General features: G+C 48.4%; 1 protein-coding gene across 1 annotated transcript; it reads left to right on the top strand.

The window, feature by feature from the left end:
• The first annotated feature begins 12,338 nt into the window (after positions 1-12,338).
• On the top strand, positions 12,339-17,712 carry LOC115329663. The gene is made up of 2 exons (XM_029991391.4): positions 12,339-13,183; positions 17,560-17,712. The coding sequence occupies exons 1-2, from the start codon at positions 12,394-12,396 to the stop codon at positions 17,637-17,639; spliced, it is 870 nt and encodes a 289-aa protein (XP_029847251.2). The 5' UTR covers positions 12,339-12,393; the 3' UTR covers positions 17,640-17,712.
• The last annotated feature ends 4,611 nt before the right edge of the window (positions 17,713-22,323 follow it).

The raw sequence follows: 22,323 nt of genomic DNA, 5'->3' as shown, positions 1-22,323 counted from the left end.
CGGAGTGGTTTGACGCGTTCCGCGAAGCGCTGAAGGCATGCAGTTCCCACCAGGAACGCAAGCGATTGTACACGCTTCTGACACCAAGCATCTCGAAAAAAGAAATATTGCGTCTGGTGCCAGAAGCGACTGCCTACATGATTGATCAAACAAGAAAACTGAAGCGTAAAGGTGGTGTATGGGCAAGCCCTGATGCTTACATGGGGAAAAAGGCGAATGCCGAAGACGTGAGAGTTGCACTTGAGTACTACAGACGCGACGACCTCGCATGCTCTATTCCGAGCCCCAACAAAAAGGACGTCGTCAAAGCCATGATCAACGACAACAAGACCAAAGTCGTAAAAAGGTTAATGACCCGCTCTATTAAGGAAGCTTACCGGCTGTTTAGGAAGGACCATCCCCATCGAGAACTAGGCATCTCTAAGTTCAATTCCCTACGACCAAAATGGGTAAAAAAGAGTCCCGAGCATGAGGTGTGCGTTTGCATATATTGCGTCAATTTTCAGTTGCTTTTGACGGCAATAACAAATGCCTCACAGGAGACATTTACTGAGGACGACTTTAAGCGCATCTACCTCTGCAGCGCTCCACAAAACGATTGCTTCCTGCGCCGTTGCGAAAAGTGCCCAAAAATGCAGAGCATCTCGCTGCAGTCGCTCCATCTCGAAGACGAAGACGAAGATATCTGTTACGCGTTATGGGACGCCGGCGAACTCGTCAAAAAGGTTATGGACACTTCCGCTTTCCTAAAAGGAACTGGAGTCATGGAGCGAAAAGTATATGAGGCATTCTTACATCCGTGACCTTGAACGAAGCCTGATACGTGACACAAGAACCGCCTTACCACCCAAGGCAGTGATGTTTTACTTCGATTTTGCGGAAAAATGGACAGTCATTTTCCCAACCGAAGTGCAGAGTTTTCATTGGAAAAAATCTCAAGTGTCTCTCTTCACATGTGTGGTTACGTCCACGCAAGGCACGGAAAGCTTTGCCGTTGTCAGCGGTGACACGACACATGACACAGCTCACGCTCTTCTAGCCACAAAAGCCATAGAAGTGTATGTTGATGAACATTACCCGCTGTTTTCTGAAATAATTTTTGTATCAGACGGAGCGGTGGCGCATTTCAAGAATCGCTTCCAATTGCACGAATTATCTCGGAAGCCGTACTCTTTGGCAAGATGGATCTTTTCAGCCACTGGACACGGAAAAAGCGCTTGTGATGGAGTAGGTGGTGTTCTTAAACACCACGCAACACTCACCAACTTGAGATCTTCGCTCAACTCAACGATTGTCACCGCTAAAACTTTGTGGAAGTGCTGCGTGAAAAAGTAACAAGTGTCTGCATGTTCCACCTGTCTGCGGAACGGGTTCGAGAGTTTCGTGCGGTGAAGCAAGTGCTTCACCACACGAAACGCAGTAAACAGGTGCCCTAGTTTACTGCGTGAGTCATCTGTGTACAGCAGAAAAGACTTGTTCGTAACCTAGCCTTAGTTTTTAAGCAAAGAACTCCAAGGTCCCCAGTCTACTGTGTGAGCCATCTGTGTACAGCAGAAACGAGTTCCTCGCAAGCTAGCCTTAGTGGTCAAGTAAACGACAACAGGTACCCTAGATTGCTGCGTGATTCATCTGTGTACAGTAGAGACGAGTTATTCGGAAGCTAGCCTTAGTTTTCAAGTAAACAACAACTGGTACCTTAGTTTTCTGCGTGAATCATCTGCGTACACCAGAAACGAGTTCTTCGCAAGCTAGCCTTAGTTTTTAAGTAAGCAACACCAGGTGCCCTAGTTTGCTGCGAGAGTCATCTGTGTACAGCAGAAAGGACTTGTTCGTAACCTAGCCTTAGTTTTTAAGCAAAGAACTCCAAGGTCCCCAGTCTACTGTGTGAGCCATCTGTGTACAGCAGAAACGAGTTCCTCGCAAGCTAGCCTTAGTCTTCAAGTAAACGACAACAGGTACCCTAGATTGCTGCGTGAATCATCTGTGTACAGTAGAGACGAGTTATTCGGAAGCTAGCCTTAGTTTTCAAGTAAACAACAACTGGTACCTTAGTTTTCTGCGTGAATCATCTGCGTACACCAGAAACGAGTTCTTCGCAAGCTAGCCTTAGTTTTCAAGTAAGCAACACCAGGTGCCCTAGTTTACTGCGTGAGTCATCTGTGTACAGCAGAAAGGACTTGTTCGTAACCTAGCCCTAGTTTTTAAGCAAAGAACTCCAAGGGCAACAGTCTACTGTGTGAGCCATCTGTGTACAGCAGAAACGAGTTCCTCGCAAGCTAGCCTTAGTCTTCAAGTAAACGACAACAGGTACCCTAGATTGCTGCGTGAATCTGAATCATCTGTGTACAGTAGAGACGAGTTATTCGGAAGCTAGCCTTAGTTTTCAAGTAAACAACAACTGGTACCTTAGTTTTCTGCGTGAATCATCTGCGTACACCAGAAACGAGTTCTTCGCAAGCTAGCCTTAGTTTTCAAGTAAGCAACACCAGGTGCCCTAGTTTACTGCGTGAGTCATCTGTGTACAGCAGAAAGGACTTGTTCGTAACCTAGCCTTAGTTTTTAAGCAAAGAACTCCAAGGGCCCCAGTTTACTGTGTGAGCCATCTGTGTACAGCAGAAACGAGTTCCTCGCAAGCTAGCCTTAGTCTTCAAGTAAACGACAACAGGTACCTTAGATTGCTGCGTGAATCATCTGTGTACAGTAGAGACGAGTTATTCGGAAGCTAGCCTTAGTTTTCAAGTAAACAACAACTGGTACCTTAGTTTTCTGCGTGAATCATCTGCGTACACCAGAAACGAGTTCTTCGCAAGCTAGCCTTAGTTTTCAAGTAAGCAACACCAGGTGCCCTAGTTTGCTGCGTGAGTCATCTGTGTACAGCAGAAAGGACTTGTTCGTAACCTAGCCTTAGTTTTTAAGCAAAGAACTCCAAGGTCCCCAGTCTACTGTGTGAGCCATCTGTGTACAGCAGAAACGAGTTCCTCGCAAGCTAGCCTTAGTCTTCAAGTAAACGACAACAGGTACCCTAGATTGCTGCGTGAATCATCTGTGTACAGTGGAGACGAGTTATTCGGAAGCTAGCCTTAGTTTTCAAGTAAACAACAACTGGTACCTTAGTTTTCTGCGTGAATCATCTGCGTACACCAGAAACGAGTTCTTCGCAAGCTAGCCTTAGTTTTCAAGTAAGCAACACCAGGTGCCCTAGTTTACTGCGTGAGTCATCTGTGTACAGCAGAAAGGACTTGTTCGTAACCTAGCCTTAGTTTTTAAGCAAAGAACTCCAAGGGCCCCAGTTTAATGTGTGAGCCATCTGTGTACAGCAGAAACGAGTTCCTCGCAAGCTAGCCTTAGTCTTCAAGTAAACGACAACAGGTACCCTAGATTGCTGCGTGAATCATCTGTGTACAGTAGAAACGAGTTATTCGCAAGCTAGCCTTAGATTTCAAGTAAACAACAACTGGTGCCTTAGTTTTCTGCGTGAATCATCTGCGTACACCAGAAACGAGTTCTTCGCAAGCTAGCCTTAGTTTTAAAGTAAGCAACACCAGGTGCCCTAGTTTACTGCGTGAGTCATCTGTGTACAGCAGAAAGGACTTGTTCGTAACCTAGCCTTAGTTTTTAAGCAAAGAACTCCAAGGTCCCCAGTCTACTGTGTGAGCCATCTGTGTACAGCAGAAACGAGTTCCTCGCAAGCTAGCCTTAGTCTTCAAGTAAACGACAACAGGTACCCTAGATTGCTGCGTGAATCATCTGTGTACAGTAGAAACGATTTATTCGCAAGCTAGCCTTAGTTTTCAAGTAAGCAACACCAGGTGCCCTAGTTTACTGCGTGAGTCATCTGTGTACAGCAGAAAGGACTTGTTCGTAACCTAGCCTTAGTTTTTAAGCAAAGAACTCCAAGGTCCCCAGTCTACTGTGTGTGCCATCTGTGTACAGCAGAAACGAGTTCCTCGCAAGCTAGCCTTAGTCTTCAAGTAAGCGACAACAGGTACCCTAGATTGCTGCGTGAATCATCTGTGTACAGTAGAGACGAGTTATTCGGAAGCTAGCCTTAGTTTTCAAGTAAAAAAAACCAGGTGCCCTAGTTTACTGCGTGAAGCATGTGTGTAGATCAGAAACGATTTCTTCGCAAGCTAGGCTTAGTTTACAAGTAAACAACACCAGGTGCCCTAGTTTACTGAGTGAATCATCTGGGTACAGAAGAAACGAGTTATTCGCACGCTAGCCTTAAGGCCCTGTCACACTGAGGCAACAGTTGGACAACTCTATCCGGCAACACGGGGAAGTCGTGTGGCCGGCGACCTTGTCACATCAAGGCAACAACAACAGTCGGGCAACATGTTGCTGCCGCCCGGCAACCGTGTTGCCCGGTTTGTTGTCCGACAACCCTGTCACACCGCGCTGACGGCGAGGACAACACGGGGAATACTCCGCCATCTTGATTGTTTACCTTCGTTCGTGTGCGGCGCGGAATCGCTGGAAATGTGACTCTACAAGGTGCTAGTGCATTCGAAGGGCCGGGAATTACCACGGTACGACATCAACCAGTGACTGTGATTAGAAAACTTTACACGGGGAGTATTTTTCGCTCTCTATTTTATCGAAATGTTCTTCATTCGCTGACAAAGCAGATAGCCCTAACCGAGGAAAGTGACATCGCTGAGGTATGTTCGGGATTTACGCCATCGTATGAAGTGATTCTGTCCGGTTCTTTCATGCAATTCCCATTTCTACTGTAAAATTGCGTTAGCACCGGCAGTACCCCAAAGCGTCTTTTGTAACGTGGTGTTGAGCTGAACTGACAGTGCTTCAAAACTGCGACACCGACACCATCGGCCTTCATAACAATCGGTGAAATAAACATTTTTCAACGCTGTCTACTGGCCTACCGCTGCTACGTGATCGCTTCATTCCCACAAAACGACCTGGGTATTTTTAAAACAAATCAGGTGTCTGGTAGCGGCTGTTCCCAAGTTCCAAGCATCAACAGTCATGATCAGAGTGGTCTTTTTATGCTTCGATTTTTTAATCTTAGGTTTTCTGGATTATTTTTATTATACTTTATTAGTGGGTGAGTAGGCATGCCATTTTATTTCACTTTCCGTAATGTGCGCTGTTCTCTCGGGAGTTCTAATTTCAAAACCAGTCTGAACGTTCACGACCATAGCTGTGACCATTTCGAAAATCGCTTTCCGTAACTACGCAGCAAAAACATTAATCGAAAATATTTTAGCTGCACGCCAGCCCTAATTATTGTTAAATAACGTTTTCCAAGCCTTTGTATGAGTAAAACTTTATTGATAGGGGACAAACTCTACCATCGAAGCTATCTATGTTGTCGTGTTGCCGGCCCGAAATTCGCTCAGCCAGCGATCAGGGCAACACTCGTTGTCCAACAGAAGTTGCTGCTGTTTTTGTTGCCGAAAGCTGTCATACCGAGGCAACATTTTAGTTGTCGTCCATGTTGTCGAGCTGTTGCCGCGGTGTGACAGCTTTGTCGGACAACACGGGGAGCGAGCAACAAGTTCCCCGACTGTTGGACAACGTGTTGTGTTGCTGTTGCCGTCGTGTTGCCTCAGTGTGACAGGGCCTTTAGTTTCCTTGTAAACAACTCCAAGCTTCCTAGTTTAATGCGGACGTCATCTGTGTACAGCAGAAACGACCCTCGTGTAATCCCCCACATCAGCAAAGCAGGTGCAAGTGAATGTAAGGGCGCAATCCAGCTGGGGAATATTAAGTGGGATTCCACCGCTCATCACTATGGGCAAATTTGGTTACACAAACCTGAATTTCAGAAATGCGCGAAACAATTGATTTTTTTAGAGGTACCACCCTAAAATATGTTTCTGAAAGCGCTGGCGTTTAAATAAAATCCAAAATTTTGAAGGTTTTAATTGTTTTGAGCAGATTTTGAGGATATTTTAACCTTAAAAATCACTTAGAAGATACAAATTACAAGGGCAGGGTTGTACGAACAAGATATGCTTTCCGTTTTAATTTTAAGACCATGACGTCAAGACTAAACGTTCTACAGGGTGAAACAACGAGACGGTAGGCTCTTTAAATCGACCGGAAAATTCGGTTTCTTAACCTATCGCGCTACGACTTTGTGCAGCGTTGCCCACAGATGGTGCATTTTTTTTTTGTAAAATTTGCAAAGAGCGAATTTACCTGAGGAAAAAGTAACGAAAGAAAAAGGCTTAGCTCCTATGGAAACTCAGCGACGCCACCGGTCTTCAAACAACACGGCGCCGTTTCGCACGGGACAAAAGAGATGCGCAACGAACGCCGCCAACGAACGAGCATACTGCGCCGACAGCCGGCGTATTTAGCAGACAAGGAACTGCAGTTCCTCGTTGTCACCGCGACTGCTTTTGTTTCTGCGACTGTCGCCACCTGCGGAACGCGCGTCGCTTTTGAGTCGAAAAGATTGTCTGCTAAAGACGCTCATGCAGACCAATCTCTCTCATTTGCTGCTTCGGAAAGATTCTGGAGCGAATGGCTCTGAGACGCCTCGACTGGCAGCTTGAGACCTCTGGTGCCCTACCTCACCATCTTTGTGGTTTCTGGAGAAAACGATCCACAACAGATGCAAATGGCAACCTCGTGTCAGATATGGAGCAAGCTAAGGCAATGCGCCAAGCCACCTTGGCCATCTTCCTTGACATCAAGAAAGTGTTCGACGCTGTTCCTCAGACAACCGTCATTGCTCAACTTCTCAAGTTTGGAGTATCAGGCAGGGCCCTGGCATTCATACGTGTATTCCTAAGTGGGCGCACAATGCCGTTCGCCTAAACGGAACGCTCAGTTCATTACGCAACGTTGCTCAAGGCGTTCCTCAGGGCAGCATCATAAGCCAGTTTCTGTCCAACCTAGTGATGGCACCTCTCCCAGACTTCTTACGACGCAGAAACGTCCGTTGCAGATTATCAACATGGCAATTTACGCTGACGATGTTGCCCTCTGGGCTGCAGCTCCTGCTAACGCATACAACATTATGCAGCGAACGCTCCAGCAAGGCTTAAGAGCAGTAGCAAACGAATTATCAAGACTAGGGCTTACGCCTTCTGCCTCCAAAACCGCAGGCTTTTAATATCCTTCGACGGTCCGATCATCTATCAAGGGGGTCTATAGCATCGACAGGTCTGATGTGACACGAGTCCCACCTATCTGGGGTTCCTGTTAGACGACCGCGTCTCCTGGCGCCTCGCAGGAAAGACAACCATCATAAGGTGTCGCCGGCATCTCAACGCCGTCAGAATGATTAAGGCCAGTCGGTGGGGAACACCCGAGGCCATGAGGATGGACCTCTATAGAGGGATCATCCTCTCACGGCTACAACACGCCTTGCCTCTGGTCCGCACCAGAAACGCAATCTTCGGCTACAGAGACCCTTCAACATGTCGCAATTTGTTTACGCTTGAGCCTACCAAGATACTCCCCAAATACCCCAATGTTAGTGAAAGCCAGGGTCAATCCCGTTCAAAATCACGGCAGGAGCTGACACTTCGTCACATTACGAGACAGTCATCTTGTCAATCAACAGGTACATTCCTAAAGCGTTTTCATCAGCGTCCACTCTCGCACCTCGGACGTATGGCACCAGAGTTCATAGCACTCGTTGGTGACCCAGACATTATCTACACGACACCAAAACCATACGCTTCATCCCTAAACATCAATGAGTCTGCTTCCGCCCTCAAAGGTAAACAGAACACAGCCCAACCTGTAGTTTGGAGCGTTGTTGCAGACCACGAAGAAACGTCCTTCGCTTGTTGGCTGCGGGCATACATCGACGGCTCTGTGCTTCATAGCCGTAAGTCGTCTACTGCTGCCATGTGTATCCCAGAGGTCAACATGACCTAGTCCAGGAACCTAAGTTTTTATACTACGTCGACAACTGCCGAACTTCTGGCACTTTGGCGTGCCTTTGACTCTCCTAGCAACCTTTCTCAATGTGGAAAAGCGTTAATCCTCACCGACTCTAGGATGGCGCTGCAACAGCTAGATCGTCTTAAAGACACACCGCAATACGCTTGATTCGTCGCGCACGTAGCGAGAAGTTTACAAACAAAAGGCTGGCAATTAACCTTTCAGTGGTTGCCTTCGCATATCGGCAACTCGGGCAACGAGGTTGCTGACTGCCTCACTGCAGTGGCTCATCACCTTGATGTCCCAGTGATAACAGTACCTAAAATACACGAAACCAAGCAACTTATACATCGAGGAATAATCCTTCACTTGAACCATAGGGTTTCTGGCGGAAAACCTCCTGTACGTGGCCCACCGAAGCTACAACGAACCAGCGCCTCCTTGCTGCGCAGGCTTTGCACTGCATGTGCCTTCACGGCAAAAGCCCTCAACCGCATAAACTCTGCCGTCGACCCCCACTGCCCAACCTGCAATGTTCCTGAGGACTTTGACCATCTCCTATGGGCTGCGCGACGTTAGCCAAAAAGAATATCCCTCTTCGACGGCCTGCAGTACGCCGGCGTCGCACATGGCACTAGAGAAGATATTATTTTTCCCCAGGGTCCGGAGGGGACCGCTTCTAAATCATTTGCTCGTCTCCTCGCATTCTTAGAAGACAGAATTATTTGACCGCCTCTAAGCCACAAGTACCAGACCTTAAGTGCAGAGTGACAACAAGTGACAGTCATCCTCCTCTTCACTCTGTCCTTATCTCTCTCTTTCTCTCTTTGTTTTCTTTTAATCTGTCCCTCCTCTAACCCATTCCCAAACCCTGAACTGACCCGCCCTCAAATACGCCGGCTCTCGGCGCAGTATGCTCGTTCGTTGGCGGCGTTCGTTGCGCCATCTCTTGTGTCCCGTGCGAAACGGCGCCGTGTTGTTTGAAGACCGGTGGCGTCGCTGAGTTTCCATAGGAGCTAAGCCTTTTTCTTTCTTTACTTTTTCCTCAGGTAAGTTCGCTCTTTGCAAATTTTACAAAAAAAAAAAAAATGCACCATCTCTGGGCAACGCTGCACAAAGTCGTAGCGCGATAGGTTAAGAAACCGAATTTTCCGGTCGATTTAAAGAGCCTACCGTTTCCTTGTTTCACCCAGTAGAATTCAAGCATTTGTGTAAATAAATTTGGAAGAACAGTTTCTGCTAAATTTAGTTTGAATAAGTTTAACGAGATGGCGACACCAGCACCGGATGCCCCAAGACAGAGCTACATACGGTAAACATTCCCTGTGTATTGATATTGGACTCTGGCGAACGTTCAGATGGGTAATGGTATTTGCGGACCTACGACATGCCATTATAGGTGCTGATTTCCTGGATGAATTCGGAATTACAGCCACACACTGACTGACGCCACCCCAACGTTGTCTGTTCAAGGTATCATATATAACCTGACATTTTCCTCAATGCGACGTTGTCCAACTCCATCTTTGTATAACGCCATCCTTCCCCAGTTTCCAGCTATCACAAAACCATGTAACACTGAGTCTAATGTAAAACAATTAGTCATGCATGTTTAACCACCACATGAGCGCCCGTGTCTGCACAACCTCGTCGATTCACTGGTGAGTGTCTAAAGATTGCAAAAAGAGAGTTTGAACATATGTTACAGTTAGGCGTCATCCGGCCATCTTCTAGCAACTGGGCATCGCCACTTCGCATGGTCCCAAAGAAGGATCCAAATGACTGGCGTCAGTGCGGAAACTAACCAACACACAGTGCTTCTACAGTGTCCGACCGATATCCTCTCCCACATATACATAATTTTTCTGCTAACCTGTCTGGAACGGTGATTTATTTTAAGATAGGCTTAGTCAAGTCCTAACATCGAATTCTCGCGCCGCCCATCGATATCCCCAAAACAGCAATCACCACCCCACTTGGTCTTTGGGAATATATCAGTATGCCCTTTGGTCTGAGGAATTTGGTGCTGACATTTCAAAGATTCCTTGACGAAGTCACCAGGGGGCTCCATTTTATATTCGCCTATGTTGACCACATCCTCGTAGCCGGTACAACCCTTACTGAGCACCAACGACACCTCCACCTGCTCTTAGATCAACTGCAATTGACAAGCTGGCATTGTCGTCAACCCGAGCAAATGCCAATCCGGCGTCAACGACTTGCAATTGTTACATCACCATGTGACGCCCCAGGGAATCCTGTCTTTTCCAAAAAAAATTAAAGCGATCCGTGAATTTCCTTGCCCCACTTCTTTTAGAAAACTTCAGGAGTTTCAAGGCCTGATCATTTTCCACCGCAAGTTTATACCTATCTTGCTGTGTTTTACAATTCTGTTTAATTTCTTTATTTATAGTGCTACTTGTAATACTCTCTACTATTCCTTTTATTTGTAAAGATTTTCGTCTAACTGGTAACACGGACAAGCAATCTTCTTTGCCTTTGTGGGCCAGTTACTGTAAGTGTTTTTTTTTCAAGGAATAAAAAACATGATTATTATATTATTATTAAAACTGCGCCGGCCTCCTGAAACCACTAAATGATCTTCTGAAGACCACAAAGGGCCCCCAAGTGCCCCTCCCGTGGGACGAACACGCTGAATCAGTATTTCCATAATTTCCATTGGGGAGAGACGCTCTGGCAAGTGCAACGCTTCTCGTTCATCCACAGCTAGACGCTAACACTCGCGTTAGAACTTATTCGTCAGACACTACTGTAGGCGCTGTGCTGCAACAATATCTGAACACGACTGGATGCTTAAAAGTTTTTTCTCCCATAAATTAAACCCAGGAGAAACACGCTACAGTAAATTTGGCCGAGAGCTGCTAGCCATATACCTGATTGTGTGGCATTACCAATACTTTCTCGAAGGAAGAATGTTTCTATGTTCTCACCGATCACAAGCCACTGACGTTTGCCTTTAAGGGCAACTACGCCTATTCTGCACGGGAAATTCTACACCTAGCATTGATCTCGGAATATACCGTCGACCTCAGTCATATCAATAGACAAGATAACGCAGCGGCTGATACCCTGTTACGTGTCGGGGCTATGTCCTCGCCCTGTGTAGGTCTCGACTTGGAGACGCTGGCTGCAACGCAAAGGGAAGACACAGAACTTCAACATCTCCGTGAAACTTCCACGTCTTCGCAGCTGAAAGAGATGCTCGTCCTACAATATCCGACAAAACTCATCCGCGACATACCCATGGGGACCGCCGACCGTAGATTCCTCCCAAATCACGTCGACAGATTTTCGAACAGCTCTATGGCCTCAGCCACCCGGGCGTTCGAGCTACGCCACGCCTTATCGGTGCACGTTACGTGTGGCCACGGATGAACGCTGACGTCCGAGATTGGACAAAACTGAGTCTCTCATGCCACCGATCAAAAATTACTCGACATACCAACACACCTCTGATGCCATTTCGTACCACAGGCGCCCGCTTCGATAATGTGCACGTCGACAATATGAGCCCTCTTTCTCCATCTCGAGGTGGTACCTACATTGTAACACGTGTCGACCACTACACTCGTTGGCCGGAAGCAGCAACTATTCCAGACATTACGGCACAGACGGTCGATGTGACCTCTGTTAAGATATGGATCAGCCGTTTCGGTTTCCATTCATTGTCACAACAGGCACAGGGTGACAGTTCCAGTCCGCTTTATTTTCATCATTAACACAGTTGCTTGAAACTCGCTACACCCATACAACTGCCTACCACCCCTCTGCCAGCGGCATGGTGGGAAGCCTACATCGGAAGCTCAAAGCCGCCATCGTAGCACGTGAAGGCCGCTCCAACTGGGTAGACCACATACACATGGTGCTCCTAGGTTTACGCTCTTCTTTCGAAGAGGACCTCAACTTTACATCAGCAGAGCTGGTGCATGGATCACCATTACGTCTAACGGACGAATTCTTTATTCCCACAGCGGACCACGCCCAATGCCCCTTCCCCTCGCTACTATCTCAATGAGTTAAAAAACTTCATTCGTCGCCTCGAACCTGTTCCACCCGTAGAGTATTATAATGTACGCTCGAGGTTCAACTGGCGCTAGTGTCTATGCGACTTCCGTGACGCAAATTGAAGCAGACAGCAACCAGTCTACATTTGCGGTGCTCCTGTGCATTCCTATGGGAAAACGCGCGTGCATTTTGTCTCTTCGCCGAAAAATAAGATGGAACATGTTGTGTCATCATGTCCGAATCGAATGTCATGTGTCGGTTAACTGTGACGTCACTCTTTAACCTATAGATAGTGCGGCTGCTATCAGTATAAAAGCAGCCATGAGTGTGCCTACGGGTTTGTTGTATTCTTGGCATCGTCGAATAAACATGCAAGCTGCAGAAACTGAGTACTTCCCTAGAGGCTAAAACAGTGGCGACGAGTATGAGATAGCCGAGAAGACAGAAGCCAGCACTGTCATCGGCAAAAACCCAAGCGCCTTGACCGAGGACCACGGGATGGCTTCGTGCGGCGGCCGGTTCGAGCAGTTCATCGAAGATGGGGAGGAAGACTTCGAGTCGTACGTCGAGCGGATGGAACACTATCTTCAAGCAACGAAGGTGAGCGACGACTTGAAAGTCTCGGTCTTCGTAACGGCCATCGGGAAGCAAGCGTACCGCACGTTGAAGACGCTGTTAACACCAGTGAAGCCAGAAGAAAAGGACTATGAGCATCTGGTCGCGGTCCTCAGGGAGCATTACGCTCCGAAGCCGATGGTAATCGCCGAGCGATTCAGATTCAACCGGAGGGCCCAGCTCGAGAAGGAAACGGTGGCGACATACAGGGTTGAGTTAAAAAGGCTCGCGGCCACCTGCAAGTTCGGGCAGTTCCTGGATGAAGCACTCCGGGACCGTTTTGTCGCGGGGCTAAAGGACCAGGCAGCCCAAGCAGAGCTTCTAAAAAAGAAAACTCTAACTTTTTCGGCGGCATGCGACATTGCCAGAAGCATTGAACTCGCACGAGCAGAGACCAAGATATTTGAGCCAGCAGCCTCTGAACAACTAGAGGTGAACGCCGTCCAACGTCTAGGCCCAGACAGGAACGTCGGAGCGGCTACCAGGAAGGCGACGATGGAAGTCAACACTGAGAGGCCCGAGGCGTCAGGCTGTTTCCGCTGCGGAGCACCCCATCACGAGTCAAGTTGCCCGTTTCGGAAGTACAAGTGCCGAGCGTGTAGACGAGTGGGACACTTGGCAAGGGCCTGCAAAGCAACGTCCCGTTTGGTGCAAGCCGTGGACGACAGTAGTGGTAAGGAAAAAGTTTGGCTGTACAACATTGGCTCCTGCAGTGCTAGAAAAGGGGGTTACACTACTGAAGTTCGAGTGGCGGGAACAATGGTGACAATGCAAGTTGATACAGGAGCCTCGGTTTCCATTGTGCCTGAAGAGGTGTATAAGCAGTACTGGCCTGGATTGTCTCTCTCAAACTGCCGCCTAAAGTTGAAAACTTATGGGGGCGTGCCTTTGGAGGTATTAGGCAAGTTGATTGTACCTGTGGAGCACAATGGTCAGACCATGACGTTGTCGCTTGTAGTGGTTCGCACGCCGCAGAAATGTGAGACTGCGTTAATGGGCCGCGATTGGCTAGAAGCGCTGAGGCTAGACTGGATGAGCGTGTATGGGGTTAGTCTAGACCAAGTGGCAGGGCTGGTTGACCGATTCTCGCAGGTGTTTGAGCCTGAGCTGGGATTAATCGCGGGCAATCAAGTTAAATTAGTATTAAAGGACGACACGACCCCAGTCTTTTGTAAACATAGAACTGTACCATTCGCTTTAAGAGAGTCAGTAGAACAAGAGTTGCATGCGCTCGTGAAAACGGGAGTCCTGATCCCTGTTCAGCAGAGTGAGTGGGCAACACCGTTGGTCGTTGTCCCTAAGCCGAACAACAAAGTGAGGTTGTGCGGCGACTATAAAGTGACGCTGAACCCGAATCTCAGAACAGACCACTATCCCTTGCCGGTAATGGAAGACGTGTTTGCAACGCTACACGGGTGCAAATATTTCACGGTACTTGATCTTTCTACAGCGTACCAGCAGCTGCAACTGCACCCGGATTCGCAGTCTCTTGTAACTGTAAACACGCATATGGGCTTGTTTAAGTATACACGCCTTCCATACGGCATCACGAGTGCACCGTCTATTTTTCAGGCTGTAATGGACGAAATATTGAAGGGCCTTGACAGAGTATCATGCTATCTTGACGATGTGTTGATAGCCGGAGAAACTTCGGAAGAATGTTATCGAAAAGTGGAAAGCGTGCTGACAAGGTTCAAGGAGCGCGGTATCAAAGTAAAAAAAGAAAAATGCAAGTTTCTTCAGACGTCGGTGGCTTACTTGGGCCACGTAATTGATGAACATGGGATTCGGCCTTCCGAGGAAAACCTACGCGCAATCAAAGAGGCGCCAAAACCCCAGAACAAACAAGAGCTGCGAGCGTACCTGGGGCTGCTAAATTTCTACGGGAAATTTGTTCTGAACATGTCAGCAGAGCTGAAGCCACTTCACCAGTTACTAAGTGACAGCACCAGTTGGGATTGGACCGTAGTGGAGGAAAAAGTGTTTCAAGAAACAAAACGGTGGCTGACGCACGAACGAGTGTTGACTTACTACGATCCTGAAAAGGACCTCGGTCTTGTATGTGACGCGTCGGCATACGGCGTCGGCGCGATACTCTTTCATAAAGTTGGTACTGAGGAGAGGCCCATCGCTTTCGCGTCTAGGACTCTCTGCAAGGCGGAGCAAGGCTACGCGCACATTGAAAAAGAGGCGCTTGCAGTGATTTTTGGTTTAAAAAAATTTCACAAGTTCCTCTTCGGCCGAAAATTTTGCATCTACTCTTACCATCAACCACTGGTGGGAATTCTGGGGCATGGTAAGCCGATTCCTGCAATGTCAGCAGCACGCGTGCAGCACTGGGCCTTACTGCTTGCCGCTTATAACTATGTTTGGGTGTATCGAAAATCCAGTGATATAGGAAATGCCGACGCGCTTTCACGGCTACTGCTGCCAAACAAAGATGAGTCAGAGTGCGTGCAGTTCTTTTCGGCGCTAGACGAAGCTCCGCTATCTGCAAAAGAGATAAGACGGGAAACGCGAAGGGATCAGTTGTTGTCGAAAGTGCTGTTCTACACACAAAACGGCTGGCCTTCGAAAGTTACAGACGATTTGCTAGCGCCTTACTATGTTCGACGTAACGAACTGTCAGTCGATCAAGATTGTGTAACTTGGGGTAATCGCGTAGTGGTTCCGTTGTCACTCAGAAGTAGCGTCTTGACGATGCTGCACGAAGGTCATCCGGGGATGACGCGAATGAAAATGTTGTCCAGGTGCCACGTTTGGTGGCCTCGTCTAACACAAGATGTAGAGCAAACAGTGAAACAGTGCGTCACGTGTCAGCTGTCGCAAAACGCTGCGCCCAAGGTACCCTTGTTGTCGTGGGGTTGGCCTAAGCGTAGATGGGAGAGAGTGCATATTGTCACGAATGAAGGTGACGAAAAGCCGAACAGTGAACTGAAAATAAAGATTTAATGGGCGAACTTGTGCCAACCAAAAATAAATAACGAAAGAGCGTCGAGGTAGCAGAAAAGCTGGCGGCGGTTCGGCGGCACTACAGAGCGCTAGCGAAACTGGGACTGACTCGACAAGGTCGCGGGCAGCTGCTTATCTACCGTGCGTCACTATCTCGAAAGTTCGGCAAAGAAGGCTCGAGCGTCGCGCGCTCGGGGCGAGGATGAACTGGCACTTTCGAGAATAACAAAGCAGAGGGAAAGTTACGTCTGCTGCGAGGATGACCGGGAATCTTCTAGAAGACCGTGACCAAGCGTTGCCTTCTCGGCTCTGCGGGCGGCATTATCCCCCCCTTTAAAAGTGCATCGCCCCGATGCAAAACGAAAGGAAAACGGAAATGGCTAAAACAATTACGGCGAAACAAAACAAACATGCAGTGTCACAATCCTAACGCGCGTAGAACGGCTTGAGTCGAACTACGTGGACGACCTCGGGTCGTGGCTGGTGACGTCCTGATGGGCGAGTTCCGTCGGGGAGCACCTCGTAGTTCAGGTCCCCAAGGCGGCGAATAACCTTGTAGGGTCCAAAGCAGCGTTTTAACAGTTTCTCACTAAGGCCGCGGTGACGAATGGGCAACCACACCCACACCCTGTCTCCGGGCTGGAACTCCCCGTCTCGGCAACGAAAGTTGTACCGGCCAGCTTTGACACGTTGCTGGTCTTTTATGCGAAGGCGGGCTAGCTGGCGTACTTCTGCTCGTTGGGTGACCAACTAAGCATCGTCGGTGCCATCATTTGTCGGTGCTGTCGTTCGTCGGTGCCGTAGTTCGTCGGTGCCGTAGTTCGTCGGTGCCGTAGTTCGTCGGTGCCGTCGTTCGTCGGTGCCGTCGTTCGTCGGTGCCGTCGTTCGTCGGTGCCGTGAGGCATCACGGCGTCGAGCATCGTCGTCGCCTTTCAGCCGTACACCAACTGAAAAGGTGTAATCCCAGTGGTTCCTTGAACCGCCGTGTTGTACGCAAACGTGATGTAGGGCACCACCTCATCCCACGTCTTGTGTTCCACGTCCACATACATCGAGATCATGTCGGCGATGGTCTTGTTTAGTCTCTCCGTCAGCCCGTCAATCTGCAGGTGGTATGCCGTGGTCCGGCGGTGGTCGAGGTCTGCGACGACTGGGGGTCCATCGTTGACCTCGTTGGTTGCTTGATCTTGGTTGGCAGAAATCCGAGTTCCGGGTTAGCTCTTGGTTGCGGCGACTTTATCGGGTCTTGCTTGTGTCTTCGTTGGGTCCTCGTGGGCTTGGTGTTGGACTGGCACTGCGGGCCCTCGGAGGAGTACGGTGCAGGGACATCGTTACCCCGCACCTCCACCAGAATGTCACGGGTGGTGACTAATAAACAAGAAATAAACAGGAATAAATAAACGTTTAATGTGGCGAACTTGTGCCAAAAATAAAGAAGGAGACAGAAGAAAGCAGAGCGTCGCGGGCGTCGAAGTCGGCGTGTCAGCAGAATCGAGCGCTAGGGCGAGACTGACTCGACAAAGTCGCTGGCGGCCTCTTATCTAGAGTGAGCGCTATCTCGAAGTTTCGGCGGAGAAGGTTCGAGCGTAGCGCGCTCGGGGCGAGAATGAGCATGCACATTCTGGAAAAACAAGAGCAGGGATAAACGATAGAAGTTATGTCAGCAGTAAGAATAAACGAGAACCTTCTACAAGTCCGTGACCTTGCGCGCGGCAATATAGACTATGCATATCGCGATCAGCAATGGTTTCTTGTGCTGGCGGACGCCCATTCTAAATGGATTGAAGTGTTTGTGATGAACAGTACTAGTAGTGAGAAGACCGTGGAAAAACTGCGCAGTGTGTTTGCGGCATACGGGCTACCGGAAGAGGTAGTGACCGATAATGGGCCTCAATTCACATCAGCAGATTTCGAACTCTTTTTGAGTAGGAATGGCGTCCTACACAGCAAGTCTCCGCCCTACCATCCCGCCTCCAATGGCAGCGCGGAGCGCTGCGTACAAACCGTGAAAAAGGCTTTGTTTAAACAAGTGCTGGACGAGCAGAGAAGCGGCCATGCGAAGTCTCTGCAACATCGCGTCGATCAGTTCCTATTTAGTTACAGGAACACACCCACCGGGACAACCGATGAAACTCCGGCCCAGCTGTTCCTGTCCTGGAGGCCCAGAACAAGACTGAGTCTGCTGCACCCCGACATAGAGCAACGAATGAAAAAGAGACTCGAGCGAACCAAAGAATACGCAGACCAGCACCGGGGGCCCTGGAAAGATTTCTCTGAGGGTGACCAAGTTATGATAAAAGGCTTACGGGCCGGAGATTCCAAATGGCTGACGGGCACAATAAGCAAGCGTGTGAGCCCAGCTACGTATCTGGTTTGGGTTGGGGGGTAAGAGCGGTACATTCATGCTGACAACCTGTACTCTTAGAAAAAAGGGTCAGTATAGTCCTCCCTAAAGGGAGGAACGCTCTTGACACATATGTTCCTTCAGAAAGGGAGAAACTTTCGTCCCTTAAGCAGGGGAGGAAAAGTTCCTCCGTCGACTGCATCTCATTATGGCGGCCACGAATCGAGCAAATCGAGCTCGATAAGGCTTAACGAGAACACTTAGTCTATTGTACGGAGCGAGAGGAGCAGCAAATAAAAACGTCACACGAGCTTGCCGCGAACTGTATTTATTTCCGAAGTTTCTTTACCCCTGCAGGTAAAGAAACTTACGTTTCGAAAGCATGCAGTCGCTCAGTCTTCTCATCGTCAGCACTGCGATGTTCAACGGAGACAACCGGCACCCAGTTCGCGCACTTTGTCTTACCTTTGCTATTCCTCGAGCCACAATTCCTTTGTCAACCGTTGCGTCAACCGCACATCACGGAGAAGTGAAAATCACTCGCCCGCAAAACCAAAAGCCGCTCTCAAAGAAAAGCAAATCCGAAGCAACCTTTTTGCTTATCTCAGCACGGTAACACGAAATTATGGCGTAGCCGCGTAGCGTAAAAGGATGTTAAATTGCTTGCCACCAGATGGCAGGGTCAAGCATGTAGCTAGGCTAGGTGGCGCTAGGTACCGCCCAATTCATGTTTTACAAAAAAATATATTTATTTTCTTACGCCACAATTGCGTTTCCTTTTCTTCGGAATCTCCAACACATGTAGCCACGTTGCGCACACTACAAGCATCAGGTCAACATATATTGGACGCATACACAGGCATCGCACATACAAACATCAATACAACAGCACACTACCCCGATCACTACTACCGAGCCCTGCGTTTCCGTCTTTTATAGTGGTCGTTTTGAACGTACGGAATTTTTCGGTGACTCCCTAAGCAATAAAAAAATATTCCGAACATGTTCATTTTTTTCCGGCATTGTCATACAACTGAGGCTATTTTTAATGGCTCAGGGGATGAATCTCTTAATAAAAAGAAGACGCTCGATCATGCCATAATTATTTGAAAGCCAATAAATCGAGCCGCTCCAATGTGGTTCCAAGCCATGAGTTTGTTTTCCCGCATGGCCCTTCGTAGCCAGTATTTATATTGTAGTGTTCGTTTTTCTATTTGTGCTGTTCGCGCAAAGCTGCAATTGCCGTCTTGAATTAATCTCTGTAGAGCGGATATTCACTCAGCTGGAAGTGATGCTTCACGGGCAGAGAAATCGCTTTTCGATCAACTTGAATGCAGTCAAAGCCGCGACTTGCGACAACTGTTAAGTGTACGGAGCTACGCCGTTGCGAGCCTCGAAAACTTCTAGCGCTCATCCCATCGCGCCACTTAGAGGGCAGTTTCTACAGGAACCGTAATATATTTAAACAGTAAAATAAGGATAGCGTTTTTGTTTGTTTTTTTTCGATTTTGCCTGTTTTTTTTATGCTAAACTTCCATTATAAATATACGTACTTTCCGTCATACTTTCGTAGTGTTGTCTTTTCCCCAGAGCGCAACCGCTCTCGGGGACCCACAGTCACATTGGCCACTGTACGATAGGAGCTTACCGTTCAGACCAGCGTTCCAACATGACTACCCACACGTCGATCGACTGCACCTAATCCCTCAAGTGGTTTTAAACTCTTTAACGTAAAGCGAAATGTCGTCCTGCGACACCCCGCCCCCTCCGATAACGGCCCGACCAGCGCCATCAATGCCCGACAGTTTACGTCATCTCATCTTGTTGTTACACCACTGATACGCGAACACACGGTCACATCGGCGATAACTCCAGTCTTCTGTTCACAACCCACAACACTGCCATCACGGGGAGGCACTCACTTGATCGAATGATGTTTTAGCGAACGCCCACGTTTCATCGAACGACACTTTAGCGAATAGTTGGACGCCGCGAAGCGGCGTTTTCGGGTGGGCCAAGTGAGTTCATATTTTTGTAATGAGTTGCCGCAGACTGTCGCCGCGAAGCGGCGTAAAGCGCAGCGCGACGGATGGGTTAACGCGCGCCCCCGTTATTCGCTAAAACGACCATTCGCTCAAATATCGCCGTTCGCTAAAATGTCATTCGCTCTTGTGATGTGGACCCGAACGCCGGTTGGCACTCGGCACGGGACAACAGAACCGAACTCAGCACGGAAGGCACCCAGGCAGCCGGCAGGAAAACCTGCCTTCCTTGGACGCAGTTCCCGCGATTTCCATAACGTCGAAAACGTCGACACAGTTCCTCGTGGTTTCGCTGCTGTAGTTCCGCGTGTGTCCCGCAAATTGGAGACGGCCGTCTTACCCAGTGTATGTAGCGCTGCTGGCACTGCTCCGGAACTTCGCTGTTTCTAGCGGCTTCGTTAGCTCGTTTCATAAAATTAGTGGTAAAAACGTCAATGTAACCAAAATGTTCTGCACGTTTGGACTAGAAGACGGAATTACAGGCAGCCTTCGCTGCCGCTGAAGCTCAATGAACTCAACATTAATTTATTAAACAACGTGCGCGATGTGCTCGAATAACGAAACCGAAAGAAGATGAGTCTGGAGGGCGAAAGCTTTCTCCGGTCTGCCTGGAGGAGGAAAACGTCTCGGTGAATAATAAGGACTTTAATTTTCCTTTCATCGGTCGGGGTTTGTTTATGTGTGTCATGGTAAACAAAAAAAAAAAGAACTTTACGAAAAAAAAAAAAAAAAAAAAAACCACTGCTCTGGGGATCGAACCGTTGACCACTTAGTCAGTAGCGCGATGTTTTACCCCTGCGCCAACTGAACAAGGAGGCACTCGCCCTCCTCCTTTCATCTGAACTGCCGTTCCTCCCTTCTCTGGGCAACTTGTCCGCAACAAGGAGGAACAGTCGCTGTTGCTACCTTTCTCCTCCCTTTTTTCTAAGAGTGTGCGGCCAAGATCATTTCAGGCTGACCTGAGGACACCTAACCGACTGGAGCAGTTTTCGGACATCGAGACCGACACGGCTACAACTGACAATGAATCACCTGACGACCATGACCCGGCACAAGCAGAGAACGGAGCCGCGACACTACGGGCACCTGACCCAGGCCGCAGCATGCCCAGTGCTGTGACTGTTGGTCCCAATGCCCCACCATCGGACAACCGGGCCTCCAGACTGGAAGCTCCGCCGGCTTCTCCACTCTTGCCTCGGCGCAGCACACGGCCAAGCCGACCCCCAGAGCGCTACAAGCCGTAGACTCCACAAACTTTCTAAAGGGGAAGGAATGTTGTGTCGTCATGTCCGAATCGAATGTCATGTGTCGGTTAACTGTGACGTCACTCTTTAACCTATAGATAGCGCGGCTGCTATCAGTATAAAAGCAGCCATGAGTGTGCCTACGGGTTTGTTGTATTCTTGGCATCGTCGAATAAACATGCAAGCTGCAGAAACTGAGTACTTCCCTAGAGGCTAAAACAGAACATATTGACTCTTTCAGTCGTACCGAAAAGAATGTACCTTGATTAACATTCTAAAAGTGTAATTGCTTTAGTTAGCGCAGTTTTCTTCATCGGTGAGCGATGTTTATCTTCGCTACATTTCAGTCCGAAACATGTATTCCGCAGGAGGTGTGTAAAAACAAGCGACGATTCAAAGCCAAATAACAACCGAAAGGAGTATAGAGTGTGTAAGGCTCGCCAGCATCCCGGTGACGCTTATATATTGCTAATATGCCAGTCCTCTCACTATATGAAAATGACCCCTTCGTGCATGAGCAGATAAAGACATTCAAAGCGTAAACAATAAAGTACGTGGGCCGTGAAAAGTGTCTCTTCGTAGTGTTTTATCTTCCGGGCACCTTTAAGCATGCATGCAGACACTTGTACTCAAAGATTTCGAGCGTGCGGGTGACATTTTAAACGTAGAACAAGCATCTTCGCGCAGAGCAGAAAGAATAAAGCGGTACTTACTTACTTAAAATCGGAATATATTACGTGGCCTTCAATTTATTTTGATCGTGCATGCACTGGTAGTTACTGATCCAGTGTTACTGAGTAGTTCTTGCCGTCTCTCTTGGCTTTCCAGATGTCATTCGTTCGTTTGGCACGTATATCCCTCATGCTGAAAAGCGCCGACGTCGTGTTTTCGCGCTAACAGTGTCCGACAGTGCACATAAATACACGTACGAAGCCGTTTTAGCACCGTTTTTAATGCAACGAATCTGAAAGAAAAACGAAGTAACTGACCAATTATTCCATCTGCGTGATTGAGAAAGGTTCCAATGCGCCTAGCACGCACGAATTATTCCTGATATTTGCTCTTATAATCAAGCGCAGAAAGAAAATGCACTCGTTTTTTCCCATAGAAATGCATTACCGGAAGTCAATTTCGGACTGGTTGCTGTTTGCTTCAATTTGCGTCAGCACACTAGCGCCACTTGAACCTCTAGAGTACATTATAATAACTCTATGGTTCGACCACGCCAACC

Source organism: Ixodes scapularis, unplaced genomic scaffold (genome assembly GCF_016920785.2).
Source record: "Ixodes scapularis isolate PalLabHiFi unplaced genomic scaffold, ASM1692078v2 PGA_scaffold0__279_contigs__length_252992795, whole genome shotgun sequence".
Lineage (NCBI taxonomy): Eukaryota > Metazoa > Arthropoda > Arachnida > Ixodida > Ixodidae > Ixodes > Ixodes scapularis.
Note: the sequence above shows the minus strand (reverse complement) of the source record. Positions and strands in the feature narration are given on the sequence as shown.

What these genes read in the sequence shown, in the direction of transcription:
- LOC115329663 (XM_029991391.4), top strand. Translation starts at nt 12,394, where the DNA reads ATGGCTTCGTGCGGCGGCCGGTTCGAGCAGTTCATCGAAGATGGGGAG. An exon ending in AGCCGTGGACGACAGTAGTG is followed by an intron (nt 13,184 to 17,559) that starts GTAAGGAAAAAG and finishes GTTCCTATTTAG; the next exon opens with TTACAGGAACACACCCACCG.